This window comes from Elephantulus edwardii, unplaced genomic scaffold, assembly GCF_000299155.1.
Source record: "Elephantulus edwardii isolate Elephantulus edwardi_28Jun2011 unplaced genomic scaffold, EleEdw1.0 scaffold00105, whole genome shotgun sequence".
In the NCBI taxonomy this organism is placed as follows: Eukaryota; Metazoa; Chordata; class Mammalia; order Macroscelidea; family Macroscelididae; genus Elephantulus; species Elephantulus edwardii.
The window spans coordinates 180,919-193,949 of NW_006399855.1; the positions used below are offsets into that span (position 1 = coordinate 180,919).

Here is a 13,031-nt window from a genome sequence, read left to right on the forward strand (position 1 = left end):
CATGAGGTCCTCCTCAGTTTCAGCAAGCAGGGTTGTGTCATCTGCATAACACAGATTGTTAATAGATCTTCTACCAATCCTGATGCCACAATTCTCAACTGAGTGTGCTCTACAGTCTGTGCCAAAACATATGGAAGACAGCTACCTGGCCAACTGACTGGACGAAACCTTTATTTGTTCCCATTCCCAAGAATGTTGATTCAATTGAATGTGGAAATTATCAGACAACATTCCAAAGAAATGTGATCTGTCAGAGTATAAAAATTATCGAACAATATCATTAATATCACATGCATGCAAGATTCTGCTTAAAATTATCCAAAAAGGACTGGAACAGCACATCAACAGAGAACTGCCAGAATTACAGGTTGGGTTTAGAAGAGGCTGTGGTACTACGGATATTACACCTAATGTTAGATGGATCTTGGCTGAAAGCAAGGAGTACCAGAGAAATGTCTGTGTTTCACTGACTGTGCAATGGCATTTGACCATGTGGATCACAACAAACTGTGGCTGACTCTGAGAAGAATGGGAATCCAAGAACACTTGATCATGTTTATGCAAAACCTATACTTGGACCAGGAGGTAGTCGTCAGAACAGAGCAGGGAAATACTGCATGATTCAAAGTTAGGAAGGGTGTACACCAGGGGATGTGCCCTATCTCCATACCTTTTCAATCTATATGCAGAACAGATTATCTGGGAGGCTGAACTCTATGAGGAGAAATGTGGCGTCAGGATTGGAGGAAAACGCATCAATAATCTGTGTTATGCAGATGATACAAATACAACCCTGCTTGCTGAAACTGAGGAGGACCTGAAGTGCTTGCTGCAGAAGGTCAAGAACTGCACCATTCACTATTGATTGAAGCTCACCATAAAAAAAAATTATTGTCACCACTAGGCCAATTGGCAGCATTATGATAGATGGTGAGAAGACTGAGATTTTTAACAACTTTAGTTTGTTTTGCTCCACGACCAACACTCTTGGTACCAGCAGCCAGGAAATAAAAAAAACAAATTGCACTGGGAAAGTCTGCTGTCAGAGACCTCTCCAAAATACTGAGGAGCAATGACGTCAGTCTGAAGATTAAGGTGCACCTGATACAGACTATGGTCTTTGCAATTACTTGCTATGGATCAGAGAGCTGGACAATGATTAGGGAAGACAGAGGAAGAATTGATGCCTTTGAGCTGTGGTGCTGGAGAAGAGTACTGAATATACCATGGACTGCTAAGAAAACAAACAGCTTCATCCTAGAGAAGGTGAGACCAGGCTGCTCCTTGGAAGCAAACATTTTGAAGCTTTGTCTGACCTACTCTGAACATGTTGCAAGGAGGGACCAGTCTTTGGAGAGGGACATCATGCTTGAGAGGGTGGAGGGACAGCACATGAGAGGAAGACCCTCGATGAGATGGACTGACTCAATGACTGGAGTAGTTGGGGTAGGTAAGCCAGAGACAGTAAGATTGGCACAGGATAGAGCAGGGTTTAGGGCTGTTATACAAGGGTCATTATGAGTTGCAGGTGACTTGATGGCACATAACAACAACAATGACAATCATCATTAATATCACATGCAAGCAAAATATTGCAAAAGATCATCCCCCAAATAGCTGAAACAGTACACTGACAGAGAACTGCCAGAAGTTCAGGCTGGGTTTAGAAAAGGCTATGGCATCAGGGATATCACTGCTCATGTCAGCTGGGTCCCAGATGAAAGTGGAGAGTATCAGAAGAATGTCCATTTATGCCTTATTGACTATGCAAAGGCATTTGACTATGTAAATCATAACAAGTTGTGGCTAACATTGAGAAGAATGGAAACTCCAGAATACTTAACCGTGTTCATGTGAAAGCTATACCTAGACGAAGAGGTTGTTGTCCAACAAAGTAAGAGAACCCTACATGGTTTAAAGTCAGAAAAGGTGTGTGTCAAGGTTGTATCCTCTCTCTATCCCTATTCAATATGTATGCTGAGCAAATAATTCAAGAAACTAGACTCTATGAAGAAAAATATGGCATCAGAATCAGAGGAAGACTCAGCAAAGCCTGTGTTATTCAGATGACATAACTCTGCTTGCTTGGAGAAGGGTATGAAATATCCCATGAACTTCCAAAACAACAAACAAATATGTCTTGGAAAGCATGCAGCTGGAGTGTTCTTTGGAGGCAAAGATGACAAAATCTGATCTCACATACTTTGGGCATGTTGTTAGGTTATTCCTTGAAGAGGGATGTCATGAATGGAAAGGTGGAAGGTCAGTGAAAAAGATGAAGATTCTAAATAAGATTGACTGACACAGTTACAGCAGTAATGGGTTTAAGTATGTCAGAGATGATGAACGAGACAGGATAGAATAGGATTCAGAGCTGTTGTTCATAAGGTCGCCATGAGTTGTACTTGACTTGAAGGCAGCTTACAACAATAACAAGCCACCAGAGCTCCCTCAGATTCTCTCTCTATAGATTTTTGGTGAGAGTGAGTTAGGGTGAAAGGAACAATCTCTGTTTCTAAAAGCCCTCAAGATTACTCTAATAAAGAACAGCTTTTAGGAACCACCACGCTTGTCAATAAGGAGAGATAATGATGCAATTTTTAGCTTTTAGCTGTTAACTGAGAGGTTAGCAGTTTAAACTCACCAGCTTCTCAGTTTGAAAAACATGAGGCAGTCTACTTTCATAAAAATTCACAGCACTGACAACCCTTAGGGGAAATTCTACTCTCTCCCAGAAGGTCTTTACAAGGCAAATGGACTCAATGGAAGTGAATTTAGTTTGGTCCTTGTCAATGGAAAATGATAACATAGAAAACACACACAAAACCCTTCCAAGAAAACCACAGAATGTATGCTTTTTTTTTAACAGTAATTAAGTCCTTATAAAGAAAGGCCAAACAATTTAGATCCTGAAACCCAATACCACACACCCATGTTTACAATAGCAGCAAAGAGATGGAAGTTGCCCAATTGTCTATCAACAAACGAATATCCACATAATGAAGCATTATGTAGAATTGAAAACAACGGAGAACTTGAGAAATACTATAAAACAGGGAGGGATCTAGAAGTCTTATGCTGAGTGAAGGAACTCAGTCAAAGGGATAAATGTGGTGTAATACCACTGTTAGAAAATCAAGAGGATTTGGGGGTCCTAGAGACTGGGGGAGGTGTGAAAAACAGGAAGACAATGGCAAGATAAGGAATAGCATTGGAAAAGGTGAAGAAAAGGTAATCCTGAAAAGACATTATGAGTTATGCAGCTAGTAAGTTGATAAAAGATATTTAAGAGAAGGGACCTCTGGTGGCCTAGTTGCAAGAAGCTGTGCTGCAATCTCAAAGGTACACAGTTTGAATCCACCAGATGCTCCACTGGAGAAGGAGAGGCAATCTCCCCCTGTACCAGCTGGATCAAACTCAATAGTATACAACAAGGGGAGAAAAAAAACCCAACAAAAAACTCCAGACACACACCAGAGAATAAAGGGAGAGAGAAGGTGGGATAAATCTATATAAATAGTGAACTAAAACCCAATTTCTCTGTAAACTCCCATACAAATCACAAACACACACACATAAAAATTAGTAGAAAAATAAAAAGAAAATGGCTGGAAATTATCTAGGAGGGGAAAAAGCCAACTACCCAATCCCAGCTAATGGGCTAAAAATAAACCAGGCATCACTGACTTGATTCCAATTCATGGTGACACCATATGTATCAAAAAGCACAGCTTAAACTTCATAGGTTTTTTAATGCCTGGATTTTGGAAGTAGATCCCTACATCTTTCTTTAAATTTGCCTCTGGGTGAACTCCAACCTCTCAGTTTATATGATTGCTTAACCATTTTTGCACCACCCAGGCAGTAAAATGAAATTTTAACAAATATTTGGGTTTTGAGGTGGATTGATTCAGTGACTGGGGTAATCGGGATGGGTGTGTCGGAGATGGTGCGATTGGCACAGGACAGAGCAGAGTTCAGGGATGTTGTACATAGGGTCGCTATGAGTCTCAAGCGACTCAATGGCACATAACAACAACAAGAACTATTTAGTTTTGTACTTCTGTATAATCCTTTTGTTTATGGCATGAATGATTATTTGGCATGAGGAGAGGTTTTCACTTTAATGGGTACAATATGCTACAGGCTGCTAAACAACTACAGCCTTGAGTCTAATTATTCCTAAGTTGCTATTTTTGATGCACATGCTTTGGTACTCTATAGTCCCAGGAAGAATGTCATCCCAACAAGGGCTCAAGCCTTCAGTGCTCATAGGTGAGATGTCAAGAAGCCAAAAGTTCAGATGAGAACAAAGAAACTTATAGGGTGCAGGAAGATGGAGGCAACTATAGATCATTTAACCTATGTTGCCTGTTGACCTTTCTAACCCCCTTGTCTCTCTTGTCCTCTGTCCCAGCTCTGTATCCTTCATACAGTATATCGTTCTGATATGGGGCTGGAACTGAGAGAAGACTGAAGAAATGCACCAGAGAAGAGGTTTGTTTTTTCATTTACCTCATCAACTGTTAGCTTAAAGCTTACAGTTTGAACCTACCCAGGCGAATTATAGAAGAAAATGACTGAAGATCAGGTTCCTTTAAGATTATAGTCAAGGAAACTAAATGGAGTAGTTCTACTCTGTAACATGTGGTATCCCAGTGAGTTGAAAGACTTGATCGCAACTAAGGTCTTGAACAAAATTACCTTTAGACAGGCTTGAAGCAATATAAGCCTGGTCTCCCTTTGGCCTATGACTGCTTAATGAATATAAAATCTCTCAAACAATGACCAGTCTGCTTAGTCTTCATCTTCTTCTTCTTTTTTTTCATACGTAATATGGGCTTTAAAAAATTATTATTAATAATTTCAATGAACGTCTACAGAGATTTTGGAATTCCATTCATTCATTGCTGCACTTTACTCCCCACCCCCACCCTCACCCCCAGTTCGTGCTCCTCTCCTTGAAAAGCAAAAGAAAAACTCCTTCATTGGTACACAATCCCCTCCCCCACCCTGCACATCCCCAACCCAAGTATACTCCACACTGCAACCCTCATTCCAGACTCTTATGATAATCATAATGCCCTAAAATATATTAATTTTAAACTATTCTCTCCCTCATCGGCTTCAATGCAGTAAACATAATTTATCCAGTTTTTCTCAGTCTTACCCCCACCCCGATGTCAGCCTCATCCTACAACAGTGGCACCATATAATATTTATCCTTTTGTGATGGAGATTTTTCACTCAGCATAATGTACTCCAGGGTCACCCATTTTGAGTGATATTACATGAGTTCCTTGTTTTTCAGTGCAGTGTAGTGTCCCATTGTGTGAATATACCACAGCTTTTCTACCCATTCGTTTGCTGATGGGCACTTAGGTTGTTTCCAACTCCTTGCTATTCTGAACAAAGCCGCGATAAACATGGGTGTGCATATATCTGCTTGGATGTTGTTTATGGTCTCTTTAGGGTATATTCCCCTCTTTTTTAAATTTCAGTTAATTCTGCTGTGATATTGCTCCTTTCATTTCTTTTTTTTTTAAATTTATTTTATACTGGTTTACTTACAAAGTACATTATTTTTTCATATTGGATCTTTATGTTCTTTCAAGCTATTGATGGTTTGAAGGCAGCCCTGACAACTAACAGTACACAAAGCCACACCATTCATCCCGTCATGTCTACATCCAGTGGATTCCTCCACCACTGGTATAAATTCTCCATGCAGCTGCATTGTAGGTGCAGTGTGGGGAGGAGGCTGCTAGGCAGTGGCTCACCTTGAGGTCCCTGTGGACGATGCCCATCCTGTGGAGATAGTACACTGCATCCAAGACCTGGCGGATCAAGGTGCTGGCATCTTTCTCTGTGTAAAACCCCTTCTCCACTATCCGATCAAACAGCTCTCCACCAGATACACTGTTAAAAGAAAGGGGGGGGAAAATGGAAAGAATTACAATTTGGATGGAAAGGAAAATGATAAGCATTTTCAATGTGATAATAGACTCACACCTTTAAAATTTATTTATACTTGTTTATTTACAAAATCCGAATACATTGTTTTTCAGAACTGATTCTTCCAATTTCCCTCACCCACCCAACCATCAAATTGTACAACCCTATGATTAATATCTCACACACACACCCCCCTCATCGCTCTGCTTCCGCCATCCCCCTGCCTTTAGATCTTCATACTCATTCTACAATAATGGTTTTATACAGTTATTTGTCCTGGTGGGATTGAGTTTGTTCACTCAGCATAATGCTTTCCAGTCCCTCCCAAGTTAGGTAATTTACAAAATCATTGCTCGTGCGTGCTGCATAGTTTCTTTAAACTTTTTTTTTTTAGTGAATTCATTTTCAGATTTAGATTTTGCCTCATTTATGCCTTGACAGCCAAGTATTTCTATGACATAATGGAGTCATACATCGAGGGGCATCTATTCCTTGAAGACAAAGTATTTTCTATCACATAAGGGAAGCCAATGTGCAGAGGGGTAAAAGAAAGGGAATAAAACCAATTCAGGGTAATGTGACGTCTCCTTCGCTCAGCCTTTTTGTTCTGCTGGAAAATGAAAAATAACGATAACACTCACGATGACAGCAGCATCAAATACAGGCACTGGGTGAAATACTATTTTGCAGGAAAGCACGCAATAAAGTGCACAAAGCACTGGGCCTGGTCAGTAGGACCCTGGGTTCTTTGTCTCATTTGCAACATTCAGCGAATGAGTTTCTTGTCTCTCCACGCATCCTCGAGGTGAGGAGTTTAGCACAGTCAACCATGTTCCACTGAGGACAGTGACATTCTTGCAGGAATATGTAAGTCACCTGTGACTTTTAACGATAACAAAAAAGGAGGAAAAGGAATAGCTTACACTATTACTCTGTCTTATTTGAGGAGAAAATATTTCATTTTAATTTGCTTTGAATTTTAGATAAGAATTTCTGATTACATTAAGATTACTCATTTTGTTTTTATGGAAAGGGGTTCAGACTGGTGAGAGCCAGAAAGTCCTGATGGACAACACTGGCCTCTGTGACATTGATACTTTATGGTGTTCTGAGTTCAACAGAGAGTATCAGGACTGTAAAATCTTGAATAGAAACAACCCAGTTAGCAACTTAACCTCCACCTTATTAAAGCAGATGTGCCTCCAGGAAGAATGCAGCTTCCTTCAAATAATTAGCCATCTTGGAAAGAAACTTCAAAGGAATACATTAGCACTTTAAAACAAACAAACAAACAAACAAACAAAACTGAAACATCACATATTTTCAAAAACAAAATGAGAAAGATATTTATTGGAAATATTAAAATCACAGCACAGTGGCAAGACCAACTTTTTTATAGTTTTAATAGATACAGTAAAAGATATTTCCTAGCCGGGGCAAGCACATAAACACACACCAAGATATGATTCATTTCCTGAAAGTCACAGCAATTAATGTGCAATAACCAATCCACGGAAATCTTCCTTTAAAACAAACTAATAAAGGAAAGAACAATTGCAGCTATAAAGGGCTCATGTGTTAGTGCCTCCTCCATTACCTATAGTCATTCCAGGGAATATTGTGCTTGGATAATGACAACATCTCGTTTTCAAAGCAAACTGAGCGATCTTGGTTAGAAAGGCAAGGCGCTCGGGAGAAATAAAAAGTGATTCAAAGAGCGAAAAGAAATTGAAACAACAGGGGTGAAACTACATTTTGATGACCATGTTGTCAAAATGATCAACCGAAGGTAAACTCAGATCCCAAGACATCACCTCTTAGCAACTCACATCAAGTTCTCTCCATTCCTCATTTATCTGAAACTTTCCTCAGAGCATTTTCAATGTCTGACACTTTGCAGACCTCAAGGGCAGACTGTGTGAGGTGCACTGCTGCTGGGATCAGGGTGACTGGGTGTCTTGGAAGAATTCATTCACTACTGAACTTTTACCGCCAGCGATATTCTGTATCAGCTAAATCGCATGCCTGGTGACAATCAAAGCATTATCTGTGATATAGAAGAGCTTAGTGTTCATCGTTTCCCATCACATCTTCTACAATTGAACCCTATTTCCCAATAATAGTACTCCTTACTCGTAGTGCTCTTAAGGTCCTGACACGGCACAAAAGACTTGTGCTGGATCCACTACCAAGCTCTGGGAGCACAGTCTGCAGGGAGATGTGCTGCTAATTCAAAGGCCACACTGCTCAGGCTGTTCAACTTCACCAACAGCTCCACGGAAGGAACAGAGATCTCTTGCCATGTGATTTATAGCCGTGGTAACTCACCGGAGGGTCAGTTAATGAGGCTGGAGGTTTGAGACCACACTGAGGTCCCTCAGAAGTCTATGTCTGCACACTCACACTCACTCCCTGTCTGCTGAGTCACTTTCCAACTCATAGTGACCCTCCATCAAATTTCCAAGGAAATAAATCAAAATGGGAATTTTTTTTCCCCCCATAGGAGCTTCTGGTGGGTTTGAACTACAGGAAATGCATAGATTCTGGGTGAATAGCACAACTCAGTGCAGACTATGATTCCAGCCATTCTGCTCTGAAAGACCAGGAACACCATCTGGAGTAATTGCGCTCTGCACACATGGGGTCTCCATGAGTTGGAACTGGCATAACAAACTGTGAGAAAAGGGGGGGAAAATTCTGTTCATTAAATGTTACAGTCAAGAAAAGTATGGAATTGCTGTTCTAGGCTACAGTACCTGGAGTCACCATTAAGACACAATTAACTACAAATCACACAAGTTTTGTGATGCTCTCTTACCACTCATCTGCAGCCCTACATCTCAGCAGAAGTATCAGCCCTCCCGTGCCTGCTGCCCTTTTAATTCCATGACCCAAACCTTGCCTTGTCCTCTAACTTTCTCAAAATGGATTTGTCCTGCTTCTTATTCTCTCCAGGTCTTCTTTTCCACAATGTGATATGTAAGTTATTAACAGATTCTATGGAGTAAAAAGCATTTGCACTGCAATGGGGCAACGAAGCAGTGAGAATCAAACCACCACTAATGAAGCAAGAGACACATCCTAAGACAGACTGTCACAGAACTTCAATGCTGTCTTCCTTTCATACTTTGCTCTTTAAATTTCTAATCTTACTACAGCTTTCTTACTTTTTAAAAAGTGAGTCACAGAAAAAAATGTATTTCCTAAGAAACAGAGGCATAGGGCAAAGTCCTAAAACTGCCAACACAAAATGGAGCAATACTACTAAAACCAGACCGTAAAGATGACTTGAAATCTTCCTGGAGCACTTACTACAGAAGATCAAAGACTCCAGGCTTCAAAATGGGTTACATCTCAACATCAAGAAAAGTCCTCACCAAAAAGTTAACATCAGAGATAGAGGAAAGATTGGAGTTGTCAACAGTTTCACTTTACTTATATTCACAATCAACACCTATAGCAGCAGCATTCAGGAAATCAAAAGATGTGTTACATTGGGGGAATCTGCTGCTCAGGACATCTCCAAAGTTCTAAAGAGAAACAAAGTGAGTTTAAAGACTAAGGGACCCCTGATGCAAGCCAGAGTGTCTTAACTTACTTTGTATGCATCTGAAAATTGTACAATAATAAGGAAGAATGAAGAAGAATCGATGACCTTTGAATTGTGATGGTGGAGAAGAATATTGAACATCCAAAAAGAACAATCAAATCTGTCCTGGAAAAAGTGCATCCATAGTACTCCTTAGAGACACAGATGGTGAAACTCTATCACTTTTTTGGGCATAGTTTTAGCAGCAGCTAGTCCTTGGAGAGAGAGAGCATGATGGGAGAAGTCAGTGAAAGAGGAAGACCCTCAACAATATGGCCTGACAGTGACTGCCAAAATAGGATTAAGCATGACACAGACAGTGAGGGTGATGCTGGACAGGGCGGGGTCAGATCTGCTTCTCAAAGGGTGGCTAGGAATTGTAGTTGACTCAGATGTACCTAACAAAACAGCTTATATTTGTAAATCTCTTTATAATTTCGTAAAACCTTCTGAAATCTTCATTTTTGAAAGTCCTCTTACTCTCTAAATCATTTATAAAGTGGGCAAGAAGAGTTTTATCGTCTCAAAACCACACCCACTGTCAGTAAGCTGATTTCAATGTTAGCAACCTCACAGGACACAGAGTACAACTGCCCCATGGAATTTCCAAGGCTGTGATTCTTCGTGGAAACAGATGGTCACATCTCTTTCCTGTGGAACAGCTGGTAGCTCCAACTTGCTAACCTTTCAGTTAGTTAGCAGCCAAAAGCGTAACTAGTTTTTTTATGACAGTTCCTGTATTTCTTCTTCAATAACAACTGAACTTGTTGCCGTCAGGTTGGAACCAACCCATAGCTGACCCTTCAGTGGGTATGAGAAGCTGTAAATCTCACAGAAGGAGATTGCCTATATTTCTGCTGTGCAGTAGCTGATAGGTTTGAACCACCTATCTTTGGGTTGTCAGCACAGGTCTTTACACATTAGGCCACCAGAGCTCCCTGCATCCTTTGTAAGCTCAGGGTAAATCATATTGCTTCCACGAATAGGAATTTTTCTCTTTGATTTTAATAGATATTTGGTTGTTACTATAGCATTGTCTTGGTTATCTAGTGCTGCTATTATAGAAGTGTCAACAAGAAGATGACTTTAACAAATAGCCCTTTCTACCTCCCTTCTCATATTTTTATTATTTGCCTGCAATCATTCATATACATTGTGTTTCATACATGTACATTGTGTTGTATACAATCTTTCATCAACACTGTTTCATTAATGTATATTGTATTTTATACAATCATTCATATACATAGTATTTAATACAGTTAATTACTGTTGCTCATGCTTATTATCACCACCATTATCACTCTGATTCAATATTATATTGGAGGACTTGCAAGGGCAATAAGTAAAAGAAATAAAAGGCATCCAAATTGGCAAAGTGGTCAAACTGTTACTATATGCTGATGATATGACAGTGTAAGTAGAAAACCCCAAAGACCCACCAAAATAAAACTTGTTAGATCTAGCAGACCAATTTAGTGGAGTGGCAGGATACAAGATCAATATAAAAAAAAATCAGTGGGATTTCTCTATAGCAACAGAGAAAATATAAGAAAGGAAACTAAGAAAGTAATACCATTTATAATGACAACCACAAGATGAAAAAATTGGGAATAAACCTAACTAGAGACACAAAAGTCCTTGATAAGGAAAACTACAAAACATTACTGCAAGAAACAATAAAAGATCCACAGCTGGCCCTCCAGAAGGTTTTCAAAGGCAATTAATCGCATGAGAGGTGCAGAGCAGCTAGAGGCCTTGAACCGTGTGCCTTAAGGATTGCAATGCAGCTTCTTGCCACTAGGCCACAGGAGCTTAATTAAGCATTGTCATAAATAGACTGTATTAAGCAATGGTAATTTTTAATGTTATTGGGAGCTCTGGTAGCCTAATAGCAAGAAGCTGCGCTTTAATCCTGAAGGCATGTGGTTCAAGGCTCCTCCATTGCAGAAGGACAGACAATTTCCTCCCATGCAATTAACTGCTTCTGAAAACCCACCAGAGGGTCAGCTATGGGTCAATTCTGACTCTACAGTACACAACAACAATTAACGTTATAAAGCAAAATATCTATGCCTGATTTTGAATGAAATCCCAATTTATTTATAGATTTATAAACTTTATAAATTTATGATTTATAAATGTTCACTTGAATTTAAAAAAAAATATTATGGCCTGAAACAGGTACACATTAGTCCTCAAACTGACATCATTGCTCAATAATTTGGAGAGGTCCGAACTGCAGACTTTCAATGGCTGATTTTTTAAAGTACTTTACTAGACCTTTCTTCCTACTTTGTTTTAGTCTGGGAACTAAATAAGTTTCTCTCTCAAAGATCTTCACCCTGAAACCCACAGCATCCCTTTTCAGCAGGAAGTAGCTAAGAGAATACACCATCCCCTTTTCCTTATGAATCAGGGTGAAGTCTCTCTCAGGGAGGAGTGATAGGGAATGGCAAAGGACACACCGACAAAGGAGATTAATCAGAACTGACTTTGACAAGCACTGTGGCAATTGGACAATTAAAACAGACATTCGGATGGCGGGGAAGAAGAACAAGCTGGGGAGGAGGGTGGAGAGAATGGTGCGGCAATGAAGGAGTGAAAGCCCAGAATCCCTGTGAATGTTCATTGAAACTAATAAAATTTAATAATAATAATAAAAAAATAAGTTTCTCTCTCATTGTTGTCAAGTCAGAACCAACTCATAGCTGTCCCTCTACTGAATTTCCAAGGCTGTAAATCACATGAAAGTTGGTTGCCCATCTTTTTCCTGTAGAGCCCCTGGTGAATTTGAACCGTCAAAGAGACAGGGCCTTTGGGTTAGCATCGCAATTCCATGTGGACTAGACCACCAGAGCTTTTCAGCATCATAACAACAAAGACTTGTGGTGACTGTGCATAAAGTACACTGGCTGGCAGTCTAACTTGGGTCTCTCATATAGAAGGTGAAAAAGATACCAAAGAGCCACCAATGTTTCATATCTTGGATATACTTGTGTGTGCATCATCAGATAAACCTGACAAGCATACCAGAGACAAAGATTCTTGCAGATCTTAGGTGCTGCAATCTGGGCAAGGACACAAACAGTGCATTGTTGTTGAGAAATCAACCATGAAAGCACTAGCCTGCAAAGGCAGACATATGGAATTTTTAATGGAGTCTGGAGAAAGGATCTATCTTCTCATCATTTCTTCAGCCCTGTCTTGGCAGCCTTTGGGATTTCCTTGCTCCCACGGGGCAGCTGCCTATCATCCAGGCGGGAGCACATAATCCTCTTTGCTTGATTTGGCTTTGGGTTGGGGGAGGAGTGTCTTGCTCATCCATTCTGGGAGGATTAGGGTTTTATTTCATGCAACTTTGCCCTTAATAGTTTTTTCCTTCAACCAATTCTACTTTAATAATAAAAACATCTTTATTCCTACAATTCTATTTCATTTTATCTTCCAAGCCTCAATCTGGTCAGAAATTTCACCACTGTGTTAC

The 13,031-nt window shown here is 40.0% G+C and overlaps 1 protein-coding gene across 1 annotated transcript in view; it reads right to left on the bottom strand.

The window, feature by feature from the left end:
* Window positions 1-13,031, bottom strand: part of CAMK1D (calcium/calmodulin-dependent protein kinase ID) — a 618,438-nt gene that overhangs the window by 86,501 nt on the left and 518,906 nt on the right. The window contains exon 4 of the mRNA XM_006891836.1: window positions 5,781-5,919. Within this exon, the coding sequence (XP_006891898.1) occupies window positions 5,781-5,919 (139 nt within the window). The remainder of the gene's footprint in view (window positions 1-5,780; window positions 5,920-13,031) is intronic.